Source organism: Nanorana parkeri, unplaced genomic scaffold (assembly GCF_000935625.1).
Source record: "Nanorana parkeri isolate BGI_ZX_2015 unplaced genomic scaffold, ASM93562v1 scaffold101, whole genome shotgun sequence".
In the NCBI taxonomy this organism is placed as follows: domain Eukaryota; kingdom Metazoa; phylum Chordata; class Amphibia; order Anura; family Dicroglossidae; genus Nanorana; species Nanorana parkeri.
Genome location: NW_017306369.1, coordinates 2214555 through 2235708, shown reverse-complemented (window position 1 = coordinate 2235708; position 21154 = coordinate 2214555). Strand labels below are relative to the sequence as shown.

Below are 21154 nucleotides of genomic sequence, written 5' to 3'. Positions count from 1 at the left end.
TGTCCGCCAATCTCTCATGAAAATCTAATCTAGAAGCGCTCCGCTCTCAGCACTTCTGCGTTTAGAGCAGGGTAGAAGTTGATCCAGCATAGTCTGTGCTTGATCAGATTCAACAGAGTGTTGAGGTGGCATTAGGGGTCTAATAAATCATCAGGACCATTATTTTGGGGCCATTATGAGCTGTAAAGACTTTTATAGAATCACCTATGATTCTTAACATTGTTGTTATCTATTCACTCGGTGCAACCTCATCTCATAAATTTTACCAAAAAATGGGTGAAGATCCCGATACTACCTTGATGGAGAAACAATGTACCACGAGGGGGCAATAGGCGCTAAGGTGCAGTTTTTGGAGGTTGGATATTGTTACTAGCGCGGCTTTCGGCTGAAAGTCACGCGAGGAGAGAGAGCTACTACAGGCGTTAGGGCATAGAAACAAAGAGATGTTTCGTTTGGGACATATTACGAAGAACAAAAATATGGAAGAAACTTGTAAAATTTGTTTTGAGTTAAGTTTAACGATTCTTTAAAAGGAAAAAAATAAAAAAGGGAGATCAAGGGCGTGCATGCATAGGATAGTAGATATACCTCTATTGTATGTTTATTACTTGTACTGCTATGTAAAGTACCATGATGTATGTATAACTTTTTCTCTGACAATAAAAATTGTTTAAAAAAATAAAATAATGGGTGATACTGTAAGGGGAATTTATCAAAACTGGAGCAGACAGAATCTGGGGCAGTTACCCATGGCAACCAATCAGCTTCTCTTTTTCATTTTCAAAGCTTAACGCGGACATTCTGGAGGGAGAAGCTGTTTGGTTACTTTGGGCAGCTGCTGCAGATTCCATCTGCTCCAGTTGTGATAAATTCTTTGTGTGTTTTTGTTTTTCTTACTGAAAAGATTGATTTGCAAAACAGTAGTGAGATTATCATGTAACAAAAAAAATTATTGTGTTTGTGCTAATAAGACCGCTGCCAGTCCCTTGTGCACAGGCATTGCTGCCGGCACCTGTGGACTGGCTGGGGACCTCAGCCATTGCCTGCATTGTGCACTGACAGCGACCGTTATGGTACACCTGGCGCCTATGTGGTGTACTGGGGGCGGCCATCTTGGTGGCAGCTCCTGTGCAGTGTAGTGGCTGTAGGAGTCCTTTTGCTGCCTGCCATACATGTGCTGAGGGGGATTTGGCGGCCATTTTGTGACTCCAGACGGGGAGGTCTTAGTATGCCTGGGGAGTGGGTGCTGGCGGCCATCTTGGAAGAATTTTTTTTACATGAGGCAGGCAAGTGTGTGACTGGGGGCTGGCAGCTTGTGTGACGATCCCGAGCTTTTGGCAGCAGTTCACCATGGGGGACTGAACACTGAGACCAGAGTGGGACCCTGCAGTAACCCTTTGTGCTGGTCTATCTACACCCTTGTAGGGCCCCTCCCTATAGTAGACGCAAAACGCTAAGTGACAGGGATTAGAAGGGTAGCCGGCTTGCTGCTGTTAATGGGCCTGGCGGGTTGACTGAGGTCTCCCCTGGGGACTCTGCTCCTGATTCTCCTCTTCTTTTACCTCTGTTGCCCCTTAAGGGGCACCTCATTCTTCCTGCCTTAAAGGAAGAATGCAAGGAAGATTTTGCAACCTCTGACAGTTTTTATAGGACAGTTTTCTGCCATGCTTGAAGCATTGGGCCAAAGAGGGTGTAAGTGTAGTCCTCTCCTACTTCTTTTAAATGTTTTTCAGGCAAGATCATGACTTCAGCTCTTATAATGGAAGATGAAGATGGAAAAGGTGGTGACTTGGAGAAAAGTGCATGACACCATATCAATGTTAACTGCTCAGTTAAGGGAAAGTTTGTCCATTGGCCCACCTGTTTAGGATCCCTCGAAAAAGCCCTCAAGACCCTTCTGTTGCATTTTCTGGTAAAAGAGGTGCTCTCTGTGGATTGGCAGCATCCTGAAAAAGTGTTTGCTTTTCTGAAGTGTTTCACCCTGCAATATCACAGCTTCCTTTACACTTGTTGGACCCACCTTACAGCCATCAGTGTCTGCCATGGAAGTTTGTCAGTCCTTGGTGGTTTGGACCAAACAGATTGCAGATGATCCCTGTTCCATCGCTACAGACCCTACGGTTTTTCAGAGATTGGAATCCCTGCCTTTGTGCTCTGTGTTACTGCATGGATGGCTTAGCTGCATGCTACATCAGTTTTTTTTAGGTTGGGGCTCCTTTCGGTCCAGATGCACTCACCATTATGGCTTAAGTTCTGGTCAGCAAAACCAGTGTGTACGAAATGTTTGGAGTAGATCCCATTAGCAGGGGAATGGATATTGGAGGAAGCTTTGGATGCCTTTATTAAGAAGGTGACTAGAGCTGCAGCTAACGATTATTTTCAAAATCGATTAGTTAGCCGATTATTAAGTTCGATTAATCGGTTAATCGGATAAATAAAATACATTTTAAAAAATGGCTCCAGTGATGGACTACTAGTTTGTATTGAGGTTGTAGTCCATCACAGGAGCAAGCTTGGAGCGGTGGAAGTAAAAAAATGGTGTGGTGTGCAATATAGTGAAATGGAAAGTGTAAAATTATACAGCAATGAATGCAGAATGGCAGCGGCTATAGAGGACTACAAATCCCAGCAATAGTACATTATACAGCGCAATGCAGAATATCACCAGCTATAGAGGACTACAACAAATCCCAGAAATAGTACATTATAGCTGGCGGTATTCTGCATTGCGCTGTATAATGTACTGTTGCTGGGTTTTGTAGTGCTCTATAGCTAGTGGTATTCGGCATTGCACCACTGTATAATGTATTATTGCTGGGATTTGTAGTCCTCTATACAGCGCAGTGCAGAATATCACCAACTATAGAGGAGTACAACAAATCCCAGCAATACATTATACATACAGTGTATAATGTATTGCTGGGATTTGTATTCCTATGTATAATATACAGCACAATGTACCATCAGCTATAGAGGAATACAAATCCCAGCAATACATTATAGAGCACCATGTGTGGGAAGGTGCAGGCTTACCTGAGCAGTCTTCCAGCAACTTGCTTCTGAGATCGGACCTGTCTATCGGCGGCTGTCATCCCCCCACACCTGCTCCTCCTTACTACATCTCCCCGCGTCCCTGTGCCGATCGTGGATGTGGGCGGGCGGTGAGTGTGAGGCGGGAAGGAGGTGCGGCGTGTAGAGCGCGGATGCGGGCGGGTCTGGCAGCGGTGAGCGTGAGTTGGGGAGGAGGTGCGGCGTGCAGCGTTTGTGGACCCGTGAACAGGGCCAACTGATCGGAAGCCGATTAATCAATTATTGAAAAAGTTGACAACTTTTTCAATAATCGATTATGTCGATTAGTTGTTGCAGCCCTAAAGGTGACTGGTAGTAAGAGTATGCTCTCGCCCCGTTGGTGGAAACCTTAGTTCCTTTTGTCCCTCTCACGCCTTCACCTCGAAGACCAAACCAAATTCCTAGCTTAAATGCAACCCCTGGACCCCTACACCTCCGAAGCCTGAAACAAAGCCCTCTTCACAATTAAGGGGCACCATCACCTTCACAGATTTTGTTGGTGCAGTCAGTAGTCCCTCGTGCATGCAAACATTATTTATTGTCCTCCTCCGCTCTGTTAATGCCATCCAACCTGTCCTCATCTTCCCTGTACCTGTAGCAGCTCTTGCATAAGGGTCGTTGTACTGTTCCACCGAAGGAGTAGTTTTAAGGATTTTCTTCCAAGCTGTTCACGGTTCCCAAACTAAACAGAAGTGTGTTCCATGCTGGACTTGACACCTTTCTCAATTTTCTTCAAGTTTGAAAATTCTGCATGGAATTAATGCGGTCCATCATTGCATCTCTTCAACAAGGGAATTTCCTTGTCTTAGTGGACATCAAGGGTGCCTACCTGCATGTGCCAGTCTTCACTCCCCACCAGAGAGTCCTAAGTTTTGCCTAGGGGAAGAAACACTTCCAATTCATGACACTTCCGTTCAACCTTTCCACGGCCCCACGGGTGTTCACAAAGCCTACTTTGTGTCTTTGTATCCTCAGAAATACTCTGTGGGAAGGATTCTAGCCTTTCTTCAGTTAGGGCTGGATCAATGGTTGGCCCTTAGTATGATTAAGGGTCAGATTCGTCCCTAGGTTTTTTTCAGCATTCTTTGACCTCTTGGTCCTTAGTTAGGTCCTTAGGTGTTAGTTAGGTGTTGCTACAATGTTTGCATGTGGTTTGTGCTGTACATGTCTATCTTGCCGCTATAGCCTCATTCAGACAATCTGATTTCTCTCTTTGGTGATCTTGATGTCTCTTTGGATCAAGCAAATCATTGTACAGGCTTACTCTGAAAGTATAGTGCCCCACCTTGGTGCAGGCACTTCCTACTACATCTGCCAGTGCCTCTTGGGCATTTTGGCATCAACCGTTGCAGATTTGTAAGGCCTCCACCAGGTCTTATGTTCACACGCTCACTAATTTTTACTAGGTGGATGTCCCCATCAAATTTAACTGAACTTGAGCAAAGTATGTGTAATGTTAGAGACATATCCCAACAGACTAATGGCTGTAATTAAAGGAAAAGGTGGTTAAACAAAATACTGACCAAAGCGGGCAATCCTTTTTTCAACTCAGTGATTTTTTAATAAAAAAAAAAAATTCTGACATGTTGGTGTTATATCTTTCACTTGGATGTTATACAGTGTGGAAAATTATTATTTGATCTCCTGCAAATAATTTTCCTCACTGTAAGTTGCACTGAGTAAATACAGCTGGATAAAATAAAACAAATTGTGTCTGTCTTAATTTCAGGCTGCAAAGCAACATAATGTGATTATTTTAAAGGGGGGTGATTCATTCCTATCTATATCTTTATACACGCACACACACAATGTGTTAATTCATGCTTGATGCCAACACAGTCCTGTATCATAATGTCTTCTGAATATTCATAAAATAGTTTGTACAGAAAAGTATAAAATGCACCTTTATTTGTACCCCTCTGGAGAGATACATGTCAGAATGTTGTACCTCTAAGCATGTCTGAGTTGATTGCATTTAATTAAATGTATTAGTATGCAAGAATATATTGTTCTTTCACAGTCACTTTGTTGAGATTTTGGAGTTCTGCCAAGCTGCTAACCATTAGGGAATTATTTTCCCTTCTTCTAGCTAAGAAGGGCTTTCATTCTCTGAGGATCTGATTAAAAGAAACTTCACTTTAAATCCATTTTTGGATGCCTCACACTGACCCTTTATTTGACTGCGAGAGCTTCTGGTTCCTCTATCGAAACAAAAAAGTGCTGCTTATTCTTTGTCAACATTACACAAGGGGACAAAAATGATTAACTAGAGCTAATGTTTGACATACTAGTTGCATGTATTGAATCTCATGGTGTGATGGAAGCTTGCTAGAAATGTATTATGCTTTTTCAGCTATTAATAAAATCAAAGTTGAAATGAAAGTAGTTGCAGCAACATTCTTCTATGTTATATTGATCCAAATCACATACCAGCTAATTGGATATGGTGATATGAATAAGCTAGCTGTCAAAAAAGTCCCCAAGTATAATCATTTGGAGATTGTTCTATTGTACATGAGACATGAAACCAATCTTACCAGACCTCCAGTGCTGAAGCTCTCTGCAGGATTGGTTACAAATCGTTAACTTTTTTTATGACTTAGGAATTTATTCCTTATTGAATAAATAACATTAAAACAATATATAAAAGCAAGGTTCACATTTTATTTTAAAGGTTATCAGCTGTTTAAGGCTATGGCAGGCATGCAGTTAAATCAGTAAACTGCTAAAGTTATTTTGGACTTTACTAAAGTCAGTATACCTTTATTGCAAGAGGTCACATGCTTTATGTTGGGCTTTTTCCTGGTAAGCCAGGCAGGATTATACAGAAGATGTCTACTGGCCTCCTTACTGATAGTGAAAGGGGCCAAGCCTTTCAAGTGGAGCAGCAGGAAATGAAAAGTGTGGGTCAGAGGGCAACCAAGATAAAGAGCAAAATCAGTGCAGAATGCAGTAGAAAGCATAGGATATCTAAGTTGACAGCAGAGGGTAGGCGGGATGGGGAGTAATATTATCACAGCCATCATTGAGATTTTGCTGAGCAAGAGGACCACAAGTAAAAAGGTGAAGTGAGCTAATGAGAGAGTGAATCTTGTTGTGGTGCGCGGATCCACATTGGCAGCATAATACTGCCACCACCATGCTTCACTGTGGGTATGGTATTCTTTTGGTGATGTTGTGTGGAGTAGGGTGGCAAGATGGAAACCTTTTCTTACTAAGAAAAAAAAAATCTAAGCTCGGTTACATTTTGCAAAAATGTACATCAAGTCTGACAGAAGCATGTGGAAAGATGTGTTATGGTCTGATGAGACCAAGAGTGAACTTTTGGCCTTAATTCCAAAAAGTGTGTTTGGCACAACAACAACACACTGTGCATCCTCAAAAGTACACCATACCCACAGTGAAGTATGGTGGTGGCAGCATTATGCTTTGTGGGTGTTTGTCTTCAGCTGGAACTGGGACTTTAGTCAAGGTGAAGAGACTTAAGAACAGTTCCAAATATCAGTCAATTTTGGCATAAAACTTTCAGGCCTCTGCTAAAAAGCTGAAGAGGAATTTCACCTTTCAGCATAACAATTACCCAAACCATACCAACTAAATCAACAAAAGAATGGCTTCACCAGATAAAGATCAAAGTTTTGGAATGGCCCAGCCAGAGCCTGAACCTGAATCCATTTGAAAATCTGTGGGGTGACCTAGAGGGATGTGCACAGGGGATGCCCTCAGACTGACAGATTTGCAACTCTTTTGCAAGGAAAAGTGGGCAAAGACTACTTAGGCAAGATGTACCATTCCGATAGACTCTTACCCCAAATGACTGGATGCTGTCATAAAATCAAAAGGTGATTCAACACCGTATTAGTTTAAGGGTGTGCATATTTAAAAAATTCAGACGTGATTTATCTTTGTCTTTCTATTTTCCTCCTGTAAGCCCTTTCATAGAAGAAAAGGAAGAGTTAACAGAAAGAAACAATAAGTATTATGTTCACATGTGCTAGCAGGAGAAGTGAGCAGGGATGACCTCATACGTGGGCTTCTTTTCCTTCATTGTCTAAACCAGCCTTTCTCATGAAGGGGGCTTCTGATGTGAAAAGGAGCAGCCCCACTTTTTATTTCTTTTGGCAAGAGGTCCTCCCTTAAAGGAGAACTACTGGGAGAGTAAAATATACTCTTCCCATTAGTTTGAGCCAATGTGTGATGCTGCTGTTGCACACCGGCTCTATAGCTCGAGAACTGAGGGATCACAAACTAATGATCACTCAGCTCATGGTTTCTCCCCGCAGAAACCTGTTAGTGCCATTCACTGCTCCCCGCAAGGATTCTCCTTCCTCTCTCTGTTCCTCCTGTGCTCTTAGGAGGAGCAGACAGGGGAGGGGGCGGGCACAGCTGGCTTTGGCTCTAGAGAGGCAGAGCCAGTTGTCATTCAGGCAGCGCAGTAGATCCCGATGATATTGTTGGGATCTTTCCTGATGCAGTGCAGCTCTGTTCTGTCAGCATAGCGGACTTTGTACAAAATGTTCAATGGTGGTAGCAACATTAGCGATAAACTGTTTAAAATTAACTCCATTACAAAAACTAGAGGCCACCACCTAAAATTGGTGGAAAAAAAATTCCAGCACAAGGGGCGAAGGGGGTTCTTCACAGTAAGATCAGTTAGGGTCTGGAACTCACTGCCACAGACAGTGATTTCAGCAAAGAATGTGGAATTGTTCAAGAAACTTTTGGACGATTTCTTAAGGGACCGTAATATACAGGGGTACAGGTACTCCTAGAATGAGATCCTAATAGGTTGGACTTGATGGACTAATGTCTTTATTCAACCGCAAATACTATGTAACTATATACCAATCAACAAAATGAAGTGGAAAAGAGCTGGCACTTGTAGGAATGTTTCTGCAGTTAAGATAATTGAGCAGGCTTTGTAAGGGTGGCTGGGCCAAAAGACGAACAACAGAAAACTACAAATCATTTGGCAATTTTTTTGCACCCACTGCTTCAAATTAAATAATGCAAAGGAGCCAGAAGTATATGGCTGACAATGCCACTGTACTTATAGCAGGGGTTTTCCCAGGGCTGTGTAAGTGTAAAAGGGATAAGTTTAATTAACATGACACTAACTTTCCATAGTCATTTCTGACAATTATTTCTGCTGTCCTTCTTTAACAGTTGGTACATTTAAGCTGTAAATTAGTTTGGGTTAGTGTGAAGCTTTGCAGCTCGTTTTATACATAGAATACGTTTGGAGCACCCAGGATGGTATTTTAGAAGTCCTTCATTTACTATACTTGTTCTACAAATGTTCATTCAGACGTACAGGGAAAATCCCCAGGGCTCACATAAAATGTTTCCTTCTACCTGGTTTACTCTTCAGATATCTTTTAAATGCGTTTGTAGAACAAAGCATTTTTGATGCAGGCAGAATACATTGTACTCAAGGACAAGAATCACAAACCACTCACCTCCAGCAATGACTTGATTGGTTGAATGTCAGCTGAAAGTTATGTAATGGATAGGCTCTTCAAAAGGTTGATATTCCTTTTTGTCCATGTTGTTCAGCGCCAGTATCATTTCCAGCAGTTATAAAGCTGGTGAACTTTATTCCATTATTTTTCCATTATTTTTCCTGAACCTTTTACTAGTAGTTTACACCACCCTAAACCAGGGTTTTTCATTTCTCTCAATGAATAGAAATCAAAGAAGATGCTTTTCTCTTGGCAGTATATATTTTTTTTTTTTTATATGCTTTTTAGTCTCATCCGTTTTCACCAGTATGTTTATTTTTCAAGAAAATTACACTAGGTGCATTTACAGTGTAGCATTTTAACTTTATTATATTGCTGGTATTTACAAATTACTCTATAGTACCTTCTTATTTATATTACTAATTTTTTACTATATATTCTTCACTTTTTATTTATTATATTGGTTATATATTGATCTATTCAATATATAATTGAATAAAAAGTGTACTCTTTGGTAGGAATAATGCTTTGGTCTGGTCTCTGTGATTTCCAAAACCGTGGTAGCAGTCTAACAGTATGTGCGGTACTTCATATGGAAAACTAAGCAACTGTAAAGGAAATTTTCAGACATATTCTCTGTTCTTACTGTAATTATCTAAAAAAGCATGATAATGCTAGTAGTGTACACTTTCATACGTACGTCAGTGTTGGAAAAAGATAGGTCTTTTGACCAAATCCCAATGTCCACCTGCTGGAAAGGTAAAAGTAGAGTTCTAACTAGAGATGTCCCGATACCGATGCTAGTACCGGTATCGGGGCCGATACGGGGCATTTTCAGGAGTACTTGTACTCCTGAAAATGCCCCGATGCCTAGATCAGATACCGGCCGTTTAAATTTTTTTAACTAGCTTCGGCCATTGACCCCCATAGCCCCTCCCCCGGAATACCTCTCCACCAAACGCGGCTCCCTCTCCGCTCTGACCTCTCCGGAAGTGTGACAGCATGGCGGGGGTAAGTGTTGTGTGGACAGTCTCTTCTCCCTGCTGGTGCTGACTGCAGAGCTCTGTGTCCCTTTCACAGACCGCTGTAGCCAGCACGAGAAGGCAGAAGAGACTGCAGAAATCCCCCGCTGCCCCCCTCCCCCCTGTATCTTAGCTGCTGCTGCTCCTCCGTGTCCTGTCCTTTTCAACTTTATGAATCGGTTTCCTTTTGGTGATATATCTAAGTGTGAGATGCCCGTGCTCCTTGCTGCACAGCAGTTTTCACTCTCATTGTAAGAAGAGAATGTCCGTTCACTGTACTCACGGGGGGGGGGTGTGAGAAGCTGTAAATCTTGCCTTCACACAGAACAGACATTCTCTTCTTTCATTGAGAGGGAAAACTTCTGTGTACGTCTGGTGAGAGCATTATTAAACACATAAGGAGCATGGACATCTTACACTGAGATATACCACCAAAAGCAAACAGTTTCATCAAGTGGAAAAGAAATGGACACTTGTAACAATAGACAGCCTGCTATTGGATATTTTTAATTGCAATAGCCAATACTAAAGGTCTAAAAGACCCCTAATGTCACCTTAAAGAGAACCTGTCACCTCCAATGCACACAGCACTGGTGAGAAACTGCCCTAAAATCATTAGTCTGTATTGTTTTAGAAAAAATGTCACATGTCCCTTTAAGAAAAAGTATCGGTAATTGGTATCGGCAAGTACATGAGGGACAGTACTTGGTCTTGAAAAAGTGGTATCGGACATCCCTAGTTCTAACAGTTTATTGTAAGCCTAATCCTCTTCTGGGAGCCCTGCTTTTATCCAATCTCAAACACATCATTGAGGTCTGCTATGACTGCGGCTGTCAATAACAGTGTCTTGTTTCTTATCTTAGATGCTGCATCCATTAGTTTGGATGTGTTCAATGAAAGTAATGCTGTCAGAGTACTAGGAGCCAAGCACGCAGGGTGCCAAACAGTACAACAGCAAAAAGATTCCCAGCACACTCACCAGCCAGCATGCAAAAAAAATCCTGTCTAACCACTAAGGTTAAAAACAGGTTTTAGATGCATGTCTTCTGCAGAATATGTGAAAGCCGCACTGCCTCGCCAAGGCCCCTCTGTGTGGTGCGGTCCTAACTCTAACCTATAAGAGTCTCCATCTTGGAGCATATGTAGCAAAAGATAAATTGGGTGCAGGTTTGCCAGGAGGCAGCCCAACCTCCTTAAAGGCACAGGGACATGCAAGTGACCCCGCACATCACAACGGCAGCTGAGACCTCTAGTGGGTCACTGCACCAAATCAGACAAAACAAATGGCAAACACACTCATCAACTCATAACCAGCTTTAAAGTAAGGTGCACATGGAAGGGCTTTATACAGTACAACAGCAAAAAGTTTCCCAGCACACTCACCAGCCAGCATGCAAAAAAAACCAACCTGTCTAACTGCTAAGGTTAAAAATAGAGGTTTTAGATACACGTCTTCTGCAGAATATGTGAAAGCCGCACTGCCTCGTCAAGGCCTCACATATTCTGCAGAAGACGTGTACCTAAAACTAAGGATGGGTTCGGGCGTGTTCGCAGCTCCACGTACCGAGCCCGCCAGGAAGCTGACAGAGCGCAGCACCAATCACGGGTACTGAGACATGTTCCCAGTCCGCAGCTGCAGAGATCGGTAAATGTCTCAGTGCCTGTGATTGGCGCTGCGCACTGTCAGCTTCCTGGCCCCGAGCCCATCCTTACCTAAAACCTCTGTTTTTAACCTTAGCAGTTAGGTTTTTTTTTTGCATGCTGGCTGGTGAGTATGCTGGGAAACATTTTGCTGTTGTACTGTATAAAGCCCTTCCATGTGCACCTTACTTTAAAGCTGGTTATGGGTTGATGAGTGCGTTTGCTATTTGTTTTGCTAGGGTGCCAAACATGCCTGACAGAATGAAGTTTAACACCCATTTGTATAGCTCTTTTTACTAAACTAAGGTCATGTGTTTTTGTATGTTTTTAGATGAGATTATTCGTTACCCTAATTGTTAATTATTTCTAACACACAGGGCCTACAAGACAATTGAAGATGATGATTTAAAATTCCCTCTAATATACGGAGAAGGAAAAAAGGTGAGGTTGTCTTTCTGTTTGGACAGACCATATTATTGTACATTTAAAAATGAAAATGGTTTACAATCTGTTGGTTTTATTTTTACAATGTTTTTTTCTGCTTAATTATACATAGTGCAATTAGTGATCATACATAGTACCTCCAAAACATTTGAATTATTCGCTTTGTAAAGGCTTTAGCCCTTGTGCCATCATTCATGTCACAAAATAACTGCAGCAAACCTTAAAACCATTTAAGAGCAAACAAAAGCAGTGTTATGGATTACCATGTGCTATGTGTTGTCCTATAGGAATCTCAGGAGTGAATGTACTTCACTATCCTTTACAAAGGATGTACCCTTTACCCTGTGTAGGCTTATTGTGCTCTTAATTAGGGATTTATTACATGGAGGGCTGAATTATTGTACATATACTGATATTTATTCACCTAATGTTTTCCTGCCCAATGTGATGGGCTCATTTAATGCATTTGAATGTGAAATATTATTCAGCATTATTATTATTTTATTCATGGATAAACAAACCAGCCCCTAGGCCAGTGGTTCTCAACCTTTCAAGGGCCGGGACCCCTTGGTAACATTTGCCAAGTTGTGGTGACCCCCCCAACCTTAAAATTTAGGAATGACGCGGCTGCTGCAGCGTGGCGGGAGAACTGACACTGCTGCACTAGCAGAGGGCCGAGGAGGACTCTCACCTAGCACAGCAGAAATCACACAGCAACCCGCAGCTTGAGAACCGTCGGAATAAAAAAAAAAAACATCCTAGGAATGCATAGCTAGATTCCTATTGGCTATTTCACTTTGCAATAGCCAATAGCAAACTAGCTATTGCACCCACCCTCTGCTGCTGTCAATCAGTAGTGGGGACCTGATGGAGAACTTGCAAAGTGAAATAGCCATTAGGAATCTAGCTATGCATTCCTAGGGTGGTGGGGGGTTTTTTCTGACTTACGGCGGCCTACGGCCCCCAATGTCAGACAAAAAAGGTTTACTTTGCTCGGGAGAAAGTGTTTCTCTCCCAGGCGGCCGGGAGCCGCTATCTAATAGCAGGAGACTCCCGGGCGACCCCTGGCAAATCGTCATTCGACCGCGGAAGGGGTCCAGACCCACAGGTTGAGAACCGCTGCCCTAGGCTATGACAGGCGTCCCTACAGCCACCAGACTTGGTAACTTTTTTTTAACAAATATGCAGAATGCATATCCCAGAGATACTTATTTGACTTTTTATTCCATCTTCATAACTAATTTCTCCAAGATATTTTACTTATTTTTAGGAGGTGTTCCTTCTTTCATTAACACAGCCAAATCTAGATTGTATGGTGCGCACTCAGTATAGTGTTGTGTATATATTTAATAAAATATGTAACACACTGTTCAGAAAGAATATCTCCTTTTGGTTTTGTCACAGTTAACTATTTTCATCTAAATTTCTGATTTATTTGAGCAGTAAAGGAAAACATGTCATTTTCTTTAAATAATTGAGATTATATGTAAAAATGAATTGTTTTTGTTTTTTTTTCAAATTCTTTATTGACTGAAGAAAACATCAGATATAACAATACAATGTGGTGGAAGGCAAAATCAGTGTTATATAATCTTAAAGACAAGTTGAGAAACGGTCTACACCTTGTCAACGCAAGCATATCCTGTCTAAAAAAAAACACATCGGGAATACGTGGAAACAGCTCAGTACAGTAGTTGAATCAACAATACTTTAGACTCAGTGATGACATTCTGCACGTTGAAGCTCTGTGACTAAGTACTATATCCTACATCGGATAGTGTCTCAGGGTCGAGGTGAAAGTGAAAAAGGAAAGAAAGTGGAAAAGGTAGAAAGGAGTCAAGGTCCCGGCCGGAACCCGCGACGCCAGGCGGCGTCCAAGGTCGTATCGGGGTTATTCCCCTACGGGCCACCCCCGATGTCTTCAAGTCAGACCGGCTGACGAGGACCCGGTCAGACCAGTCTCTGCAGGTTGATCAAGGCCTTGGGCCTTAACCATGGCCACCAGGTGGCATTGAAACGGGCCTCCGTATTTTTCAGAGTGGCCGTTAGGTCCTCTAGCAGATAAGTATCTTGTACTTTAGCGAGCCACATCTGGACAGTAGGTGGATGAGGGTCTCTCCATTTCATGGGGATGCACGCTCGAGCAGCATTCAACAGGTGGTGTGTCAGAGATCGTTTATACCTAGAGATCGAGTGTTTAGTCAAATGAAGTAGGCATGCGGCAGGGTCTTCCCGGAGGTCTGCTCCGGTCAAGGTCTCAATCAACTCCAGCACCTGTCTCCAGAAGACTCTCAGGTCAGGGCAGGACCAGAAAATGTGTAGCATCGTACCCTGAGCCCCCTCACATCTCCAACACAGCTCCGGAATAAAGCTATTCATTCTATGGAGCAACCATGGCACTCTGTACCACCGAGTCAGAATCTTGTATCCCGACTCTTGGTAACGATTCGCTAGCGAGGCCTTAAAAGTCAACGCTAGGATGGTGTCCCTCTGTTGCTCCGAAAAAGTACAGTGGAGCTCCGATTCCCAGCCGCGTAGGAAATGCAGCGGTACCTCCCCAGAGGAGGCCTGCAATAGCTTGTACAGTTGAGAAACAGCATGTCGGGGCGGGAGCTGGGCTAGGCACATCTGTTCGAAGTCCGTCAAAGGTCTGTCCAGGAGGGACGCGTTAGGTATCGCCCGAAGGAAGTGTCTCAGGGAGAGAGAGCTCTAGAAGTCCACCGGGGGATCTGTGAGGGATTGTATTTCTGCGGTCTGGAGCCAGCCTCTTGTTCCCCTGAAGTCTCGAAGCCGGAATTTGGAGGCACGAAGGAGGACTCGGCATAGTCTGCCATTGTCAACTCCTAGCGAGAAATCAGGATCCCCAAGAACCGGCGTCAGAGGCGACGGGGATGGGGACAAGGAGGTCGTCCCCAGGGCCCTCCGGGATACTCTTAGTGTCGTGTATATGAGCGGGTGAGATTTGACTTCCTGTGGTATGGCAGAGGAGAGCCAAGGGAGACCCTCTATCGGGAACCGGTATACGCTCCGTTCCAGTGCCACCCATGTCTTACCCTCCCTGCATAGACACCACTCAAGGAGCCTGGATAAGTGTATAGCCCTGTAGTACATTGACATGTCTGGCAGCCCTACTCCTCCCCGGGATCTGGGCAATGATAGGATGCGTCTGCTCAGTCTGGGGGTCTTACCACCCCAGATAAATGATATCATTTCCCCATGTAGGGTCTTGAAGAATTGGGTCGGTAGACAAATGGGAAGCGCCTGCATAAGGTACAAGACCCTCGGCAGGATGTTCATTTTTACCGCGGCGCAGCGACCCAGCCAAGAGACATGGAGGGGGCGCCATGCTTTGAAGTCCAGGGCTATTTTTTTAAGTAGTGGAAGGAAATTGGCAGAGTAGACTCCCTCCAGGTCTCTGGGGATCAATGTTCCCAAAGACTGGATATGGTGATCCTCCCAACGAAAAGAGAAGCGAGACTGCAGGGGAGTGATGGCCGCCAAAGGTACCGTAATATTGAGGGCGGCTGACTTCTGGACGTTAAGCTTAAAGTTAGAGAGCTGGCCATACACGGAAAAAGCCCGGAGCAGTTGAGGAATGGATATCTCCGGTTTCGTGAGGTAGAAAAGGAGATCGTCAGCATATGCAGCCAGCTTGTGGGTCCCCGAGGGAGAGTCCAACCCCGTGATATCTACAGTTTTCCGAACAGTTTGAAGGAATGGTTCTAACGTGAGAGCGAAAATCAGGGGGGACAAAGGGCAGCCCTGTCTGGTCCCGTTGGTGAGGGGAAAGACCTGCGATCTGGTTTCGTTCACACGGACCGCAGCCGTCGGTGCCGAGTACAATGCCATGATCCATGCCATCATGTTCCTCCCCAGACCAACATGCCGGAGGACCCCTGACATAAAATCCCAGCTCACTCTGTCAAAAGCCTTTTCTGCGTCCGTAGAGAGCAGGATCATCGGGGTCCCCGACATCCTGGCCCGGTGAACAACACTGAGGGTTCTGGTAGTTATTGTCCCTAGCTTCACGTTCCGGTATAAAGCCCACCTGGTCTGGGTGAACCAGATGGGGAAGGAAGGGCAGCAATCTGTTGGCCAGAATTTTGGCGAACAGCTTCAAATCTGCGTTGAGGAGAGCTATTGGCCGATAGTTATGACAAAGAGTAAGGTCTTTGTCAGGCTTGGGAATTACCGTGATCCAGGCACGCAGAGTGTCTGCTGGGGGGGAGGACCCCGTCAGGATGGCATTATACGCTCTCAGAAAGGGATCTATGAAGAAGTCAGTGAAGGTCTTATAGTAAGGGAGCGTGAAGCCATCAGGCCCTGGTGCCTTACCCGAGCGAGCGGTCTTCAGAGCCAGCAAGAGTTCCTCTGGCCTGATCGGGATTTCTATGCTGTCCCTCTCCTCAGCCGTCATGGAGGGCATCCCAGAGGCCTCAATATATTGTGCGATAGAGTCCAGTGGTGACCGATCTTGGGGTGACAGGGGGGAGGGCCCTAGGTTGTACAGGGACTCATAGTACAGCCTGCATTCGGCCGCAATTTCTGCAGACAGCACCGCCCTACGGCCTGAGGAGGTGACAACATGCGAGATGTGGGTCTGTCCTTGAGATCCTCTGAGAGCGTTGGCCAACAGTCTCCCCGGTTTGTCCGCGTATTCATAAAAAGTCCTACGTCCCCTGAGCAATCTACCCTTGACCCTCTGGAGGACTAGAGCGTTCAGCTCGGTCCGTACTGCAAGTAATTCCTCCCCCAACGCCACCGCCTGGGAGCGCTTGTGTTGAGTCTCCAACACTCGGAGACGCTGCAGAAGGAATGAAATTCGGGAGGTCAGTTCCCTCTTCCTTCGCGCTCCATGCTTGATAAGGACCCCTCTCATTACACACTTGTGGACCTCCCAAATCATAAACGAAGGGGCCGAGGTGGGGGCGTTGGAGGCAAAAAAGGACCGCAGCTCAACACCCAAGTCAGATTTGACCACTGGGTCTCGTAAAAGCGACTCATTAAGTCTCCACGAGGGGCAGGGGGTTCTTGGGGCCAGAAGGTCAAGGGTCAGATGCAAAGGGGCATGGTCGACAGCAAAATGGTGTCTATTGATGCGCCCTTCACCAGTGGAAGGTCTTTGTGTTGTACGAAGAGGTAATCTAGTCTGGAGTATCTTTGGTGGGGGGCAGAGAAGTAAGTAAAATCCTTCCCGTTGGGGTGGCAGAACCTCCAGGTATCCACTAGATGGAGGAGGTGTAACTCAGCCTTCAGTTTTCTCAGATATCTGTATGGTAGATGGGAAGTCCCCGTGGAGACATCCCATAGCGGGTCTAGCGGGAAGTTGAGGTCCCCACCCATAATCAGCACCCCTTCCGTGAATTCCAGGAGTCGAGGTACCAGATCCCGGACAAACCCTAGTTGGTCAGTGTTAGGAAAGTATACGTTGGCAAATGTGACTTGAGTGTCCCCCAGTCGCCCCTTAAGGAGAATGAAACGTCCATTAACGTCTAATAGCTGACTCCCAAATGTCCATGGGACGTCCCGGGACAGTAGTATGCTCACACCCTTAGATTTAGACAGGGGAGAGGAGCAGTGGTAGGCCCACGGAAAGTCTCTGTTGTGGAGTCTAGGGATCTGATCGCCCCGGAAGTGGGTTTCCTGTATAAATGCCACCTGGGTGTGCGAGCGTCTGAAATCAGACAGGAGTCTAGACCTCCTCTCCGGGAGGTTCAGCCCTCGAGCATTCAGAAAGGTCACCCGAAAGGGTCCCATAGCGCCAGCAGGAGGACGCGGGAACCGGCTCAGGACCCCGGAAGAGAAAGCAAGGTGGGGGAGAAGGGCAAAGAGAGGGGTAGCAGTGCAGGACAGGGGGAGAAGGAGCGAAAGGGAAGGCAGAAGAGCAGTGTAAGGTCACGAGACACAGGTTATGCAATATGAGTTACAGTACTAGTCAGGTAATCTAAATTTCAAAAGAAGAACCCGTTCCAAAGCGGACGGGGTAATCCTACGTGGGGGTGGGTACCAGCGAAGGTAGCAAAAAGAACAATAACAATAAACCAATATGCAGCTAGGAGATATTCCCCTTGATCTAGGATTCAGCGAACAATAACCCAAAGCTTGCACGCAGTGGTATACTGCCCGGGAGTTGAAATAAAGACAGGGTACCCCCAGGACCAAAAAACAGAAAGTGGCGGGTGATCCTGCTATACAGCCTCCCTAGGAGTGGATAAGTGCCTACTGTTCAACCCCCCTGTGTGAGGTAAATAAACAGTGTACTTGCGTTTCGGCGGGGGGAGAAGGCATCCCCATGCGGACCGTCTGACCCCCGTCCCCCTCAAGAAGGGAGGCGGGGAGGAATCCCAATCAGCGGGCCCCACGGGGTAAACCGGACCACGCCGGGAGCACGAGTAGGGCATCCATTTTTAACTGAGAATAAACAAAATAAAATAAAACAGTAACAAGGAGCGGATAGGCGCATATCTAACAACCCTGTGTGAGGTAAATAAACAGTGTACTTGCGTTTCGGCGGGGGGAGAAGGCATCCCCATGCGGACCGTCTGACCCCCGTCCCCCTCAAGAAGGGAGGCGAGGAGGAATCCCAATCAGCGGGCCTCACGGTGGAAGCCGATCCACCCCGAAAGCACGAGTAGGGCAGCCATTTCCATCTGAGAATAAACAAAACAGAGTAAATCAGTACCAGTCAAACAGTATAATAATGCCATTGAAACCAGAACCCCAACCACCATAATCTATAAGGCCCATCCTTCCCCCCAGCAGAGAGAGAAAGGACCATGGTGTGCGAGAATGGGGGATCCCAGGGCTCCAACCCCTGTACGCCTCGCCCTCGGGATGTAGGCTTGATGGTAAGTTCAAAACAGGAACGGATCGGAGAATGAGTCAATGGGCCAGCTGGGGCCAGGACATCCGCAACGACAACAAGGCCCAGACATCAACGGACCAGTAGACGGGAGAGGAGGAGATCATGGCTCGCTCCAAGTCGGATCCGGGCGTGGAGAAGGCCTTCGGGCAGGGCGTCTGCCACTACGCATGGGCCCTAGTGTGGGCCGCGGCAAAGGACCCGTCGAGGGTGAAGGCCCGTAGGGGAAATCCAGCCAGCTCGGGATTGCTATAGCCTCTGCCTCCAAAAAAGCGAACAGGTCAGGAAGTTGATCCGGGGTATGGAGGGCGAAGGAGCCGCCATTCCGCTGAACCAAGAGATGGAAGGGGTGGCCCCAGCGGGATGTAGCACCTACTGCACGAATCAAATCTAGAAGCGGCTTCAAGACCCGTCTCATCCGCAGCGTGTGGCGAGAAAGGTCTGGCATCACCTGAATTTGCGCTCCGTCAAACTCGACCGTCCCTCTATTCCAGGCCGCTAGCAGCACTGCTTCCTTGACGGTGTAGAAATGCACTCTGCAAAGTACGTCACGGGGGGTGCTAGGCGTCTAGGTATGGTAAGTTTGGAACCTGTGAACCCTGTCTAGTTCGAGCGGGTCGGTAGGAGGCTTCACCAATAGTAGGTTCAGGATCGCGGTCACGGTGGAGCGAAGGTCTGTGCCCGAGGACGCCTCCGGTATACCTTTCAGCCGTATGTTGTTTCGGCGGCTCCGGTTTTCCGCGCCATCTTGATGGAGGAACAGCGTGGTCAGCCGCTGTTGTGTCTCGCCCCTGGCGGTCTCCAGAGCGGCGATACGTTGGGACAGCTGAGACGTGGTCTGCTCCACCGTGGTGACCTGCGTCTCCAGAGATGTGCCCCTCTGTTTCACCTCGTGAACTTCCTGTCTCAAGGCAGCCACGATTTTCGAGGCCATGTCGTCCAGGTCTCGTTTCGTCGGGAGCAGCGGGAGGTATTGCCGCCAATCGTCGAGCTCTCTCCCACTCGGGGTCGGCACAGGCCCGGAGTCCTCCTGGTCAAGGGGGGTGTCCTCGTCCGGGATACGGGGCGTCAGGATGGGGGACGCTGGGCCCTCCGCCCGGGAAATCTCCGCCGCAGCTGCTGAGGGGGTTGGTGTCTGCCCTGCCCGTCCCAGAGTGTTGCAGGAATAGGCCGCACGTGTCTGCGCCATAATGGTAGGCCCGGAAGGATCCCCAGTCAACCGCGTTTTGTAGAAAAAGCGCTGGATATCGGAGCCCGGAGTCACCGCAGAGGAACCGGGTGTCCGTTTAGATTGCGACATGCAAGAAGGGTGAGAAAATATAGTCCACAGAGTCCATAAACCTAGCTAGGGGAACAGAGCTCCAGCAACGTGCGACTTCACTCGGCCATGTCTTAGCCACGCCCCCCGTAAAAATGAATTGTTAATGGGACAGGTGACCTTAAAATAAAATGTATTTTATAAAAGAGCTACTGGCATGTACTTAAATATCAACTACAGTATTTCAGAGAGCAAATATTAATATTCCCTTTGTTTTTGTATTGTACTAAAGTAATCTTGGTGGCTCAGTGCAATTACTCTGCTTCTCTCTTAACAACTGCTGAGATAAATTATCAGCCACATTTATTTATTATTTATTTCAGGTGTTTATATAGCGCCGACAATTTACGCAGCACTTTACATAGTGCACATTTACTGTACGTTAGTCCTTGCCTTCAAGGAGCTTACAATCTAAGGTCCCTATCTCTAGCCACATAGTGATTTTTGTTAGCACTGAGTCAGATGACTCATAGACTTGCATTGTGAGAAAAAGCAGTAAAGCACGACCACTGTGTAGAACTGCAAAGCAGGACACAGAGCCTACAGATGTAATGATCGAGGATGAAAGCCCCTATGTACATATATAACTACAAATGATATTTTTCAAGCTATTAGGGGTCTATTTACACCATTCTGGTCTGGTGCGTTGCGTTAATGTGCCTTGCATTAAGGCAGATTATTAATTTAAATGGGCTTGCCATACACTGGAATGTGCTAAAAACACACCTGCACCTTTTCTCACATCGCAGCATACCACCGTGCACGATAGTGTCTTACTAAGTGCTGCTGTGCTCGGCAACACAGGTTAATTTGAAAGGTTCATCGGGGTGCCATTCAGAATGAATGGCACTGCAGCAGACAACATGCGTTACCTTAACCAGGGGCGTATCTGCCGCGAGGCAAACAAGGCGTTTGCCTGGAGCGGCAGATTCCCTGAGAGCGGCACTTGCTGTGGTTCTGGTTCTCTCCCCTTGATAAATTTACAATTTAAAATGATTTACATCAAGCTGATTATGTATATCTATTTTTTTTAAATGTGGTTTTGGATATATTTTTTTGCTTTATTATTATATGGACTAAAAAATAAAGCATACAGGATATGTCAGGGGTGGCCAATTCCAGCCCTCAAGCTGTTGGGCCAGAGTTGGTTTATAGCTGGTGTATGTTATATTGTATGTAAATATTTTGTGTTTTATATACAACCAGCAGATTGAGCTCACAGCTCCTTTTTAACGTGTTTTCCTGTCTATCCTAATGTCCCCTGCTGAAAATGAGCCTTTTGTTTACAGAGCTCAGTAGATTAACCTGATATTTACATTCTCAAGATTATAGGCTC

At 45.8% G+C, this 21154-nt stretch overlaps 1 protein-coding gene across 1 annotated transcript in view; it reads left to right on the top strand.

The window, feature by feature from the left end:
- The window catches only part of PPM1H (protein phosphatase, Mg2+/Mn2+ dependent 1H), a 135043-nt gene that overhangs the window by 102635 nt on the left and 11254 nt on the right, over positions 1 to 21154 (top strand). The window contains exon 7 of the mRNA XM_018552937.1: positions 11572 to 11635. Within this exon, the coding sequence (XP_018408439.1) occupies positions 11572 to 11635 (64 nt within the window). The remainder of the gene's footprint in view (positions 1 to 11571; positions 11636 to 21154) is intronic.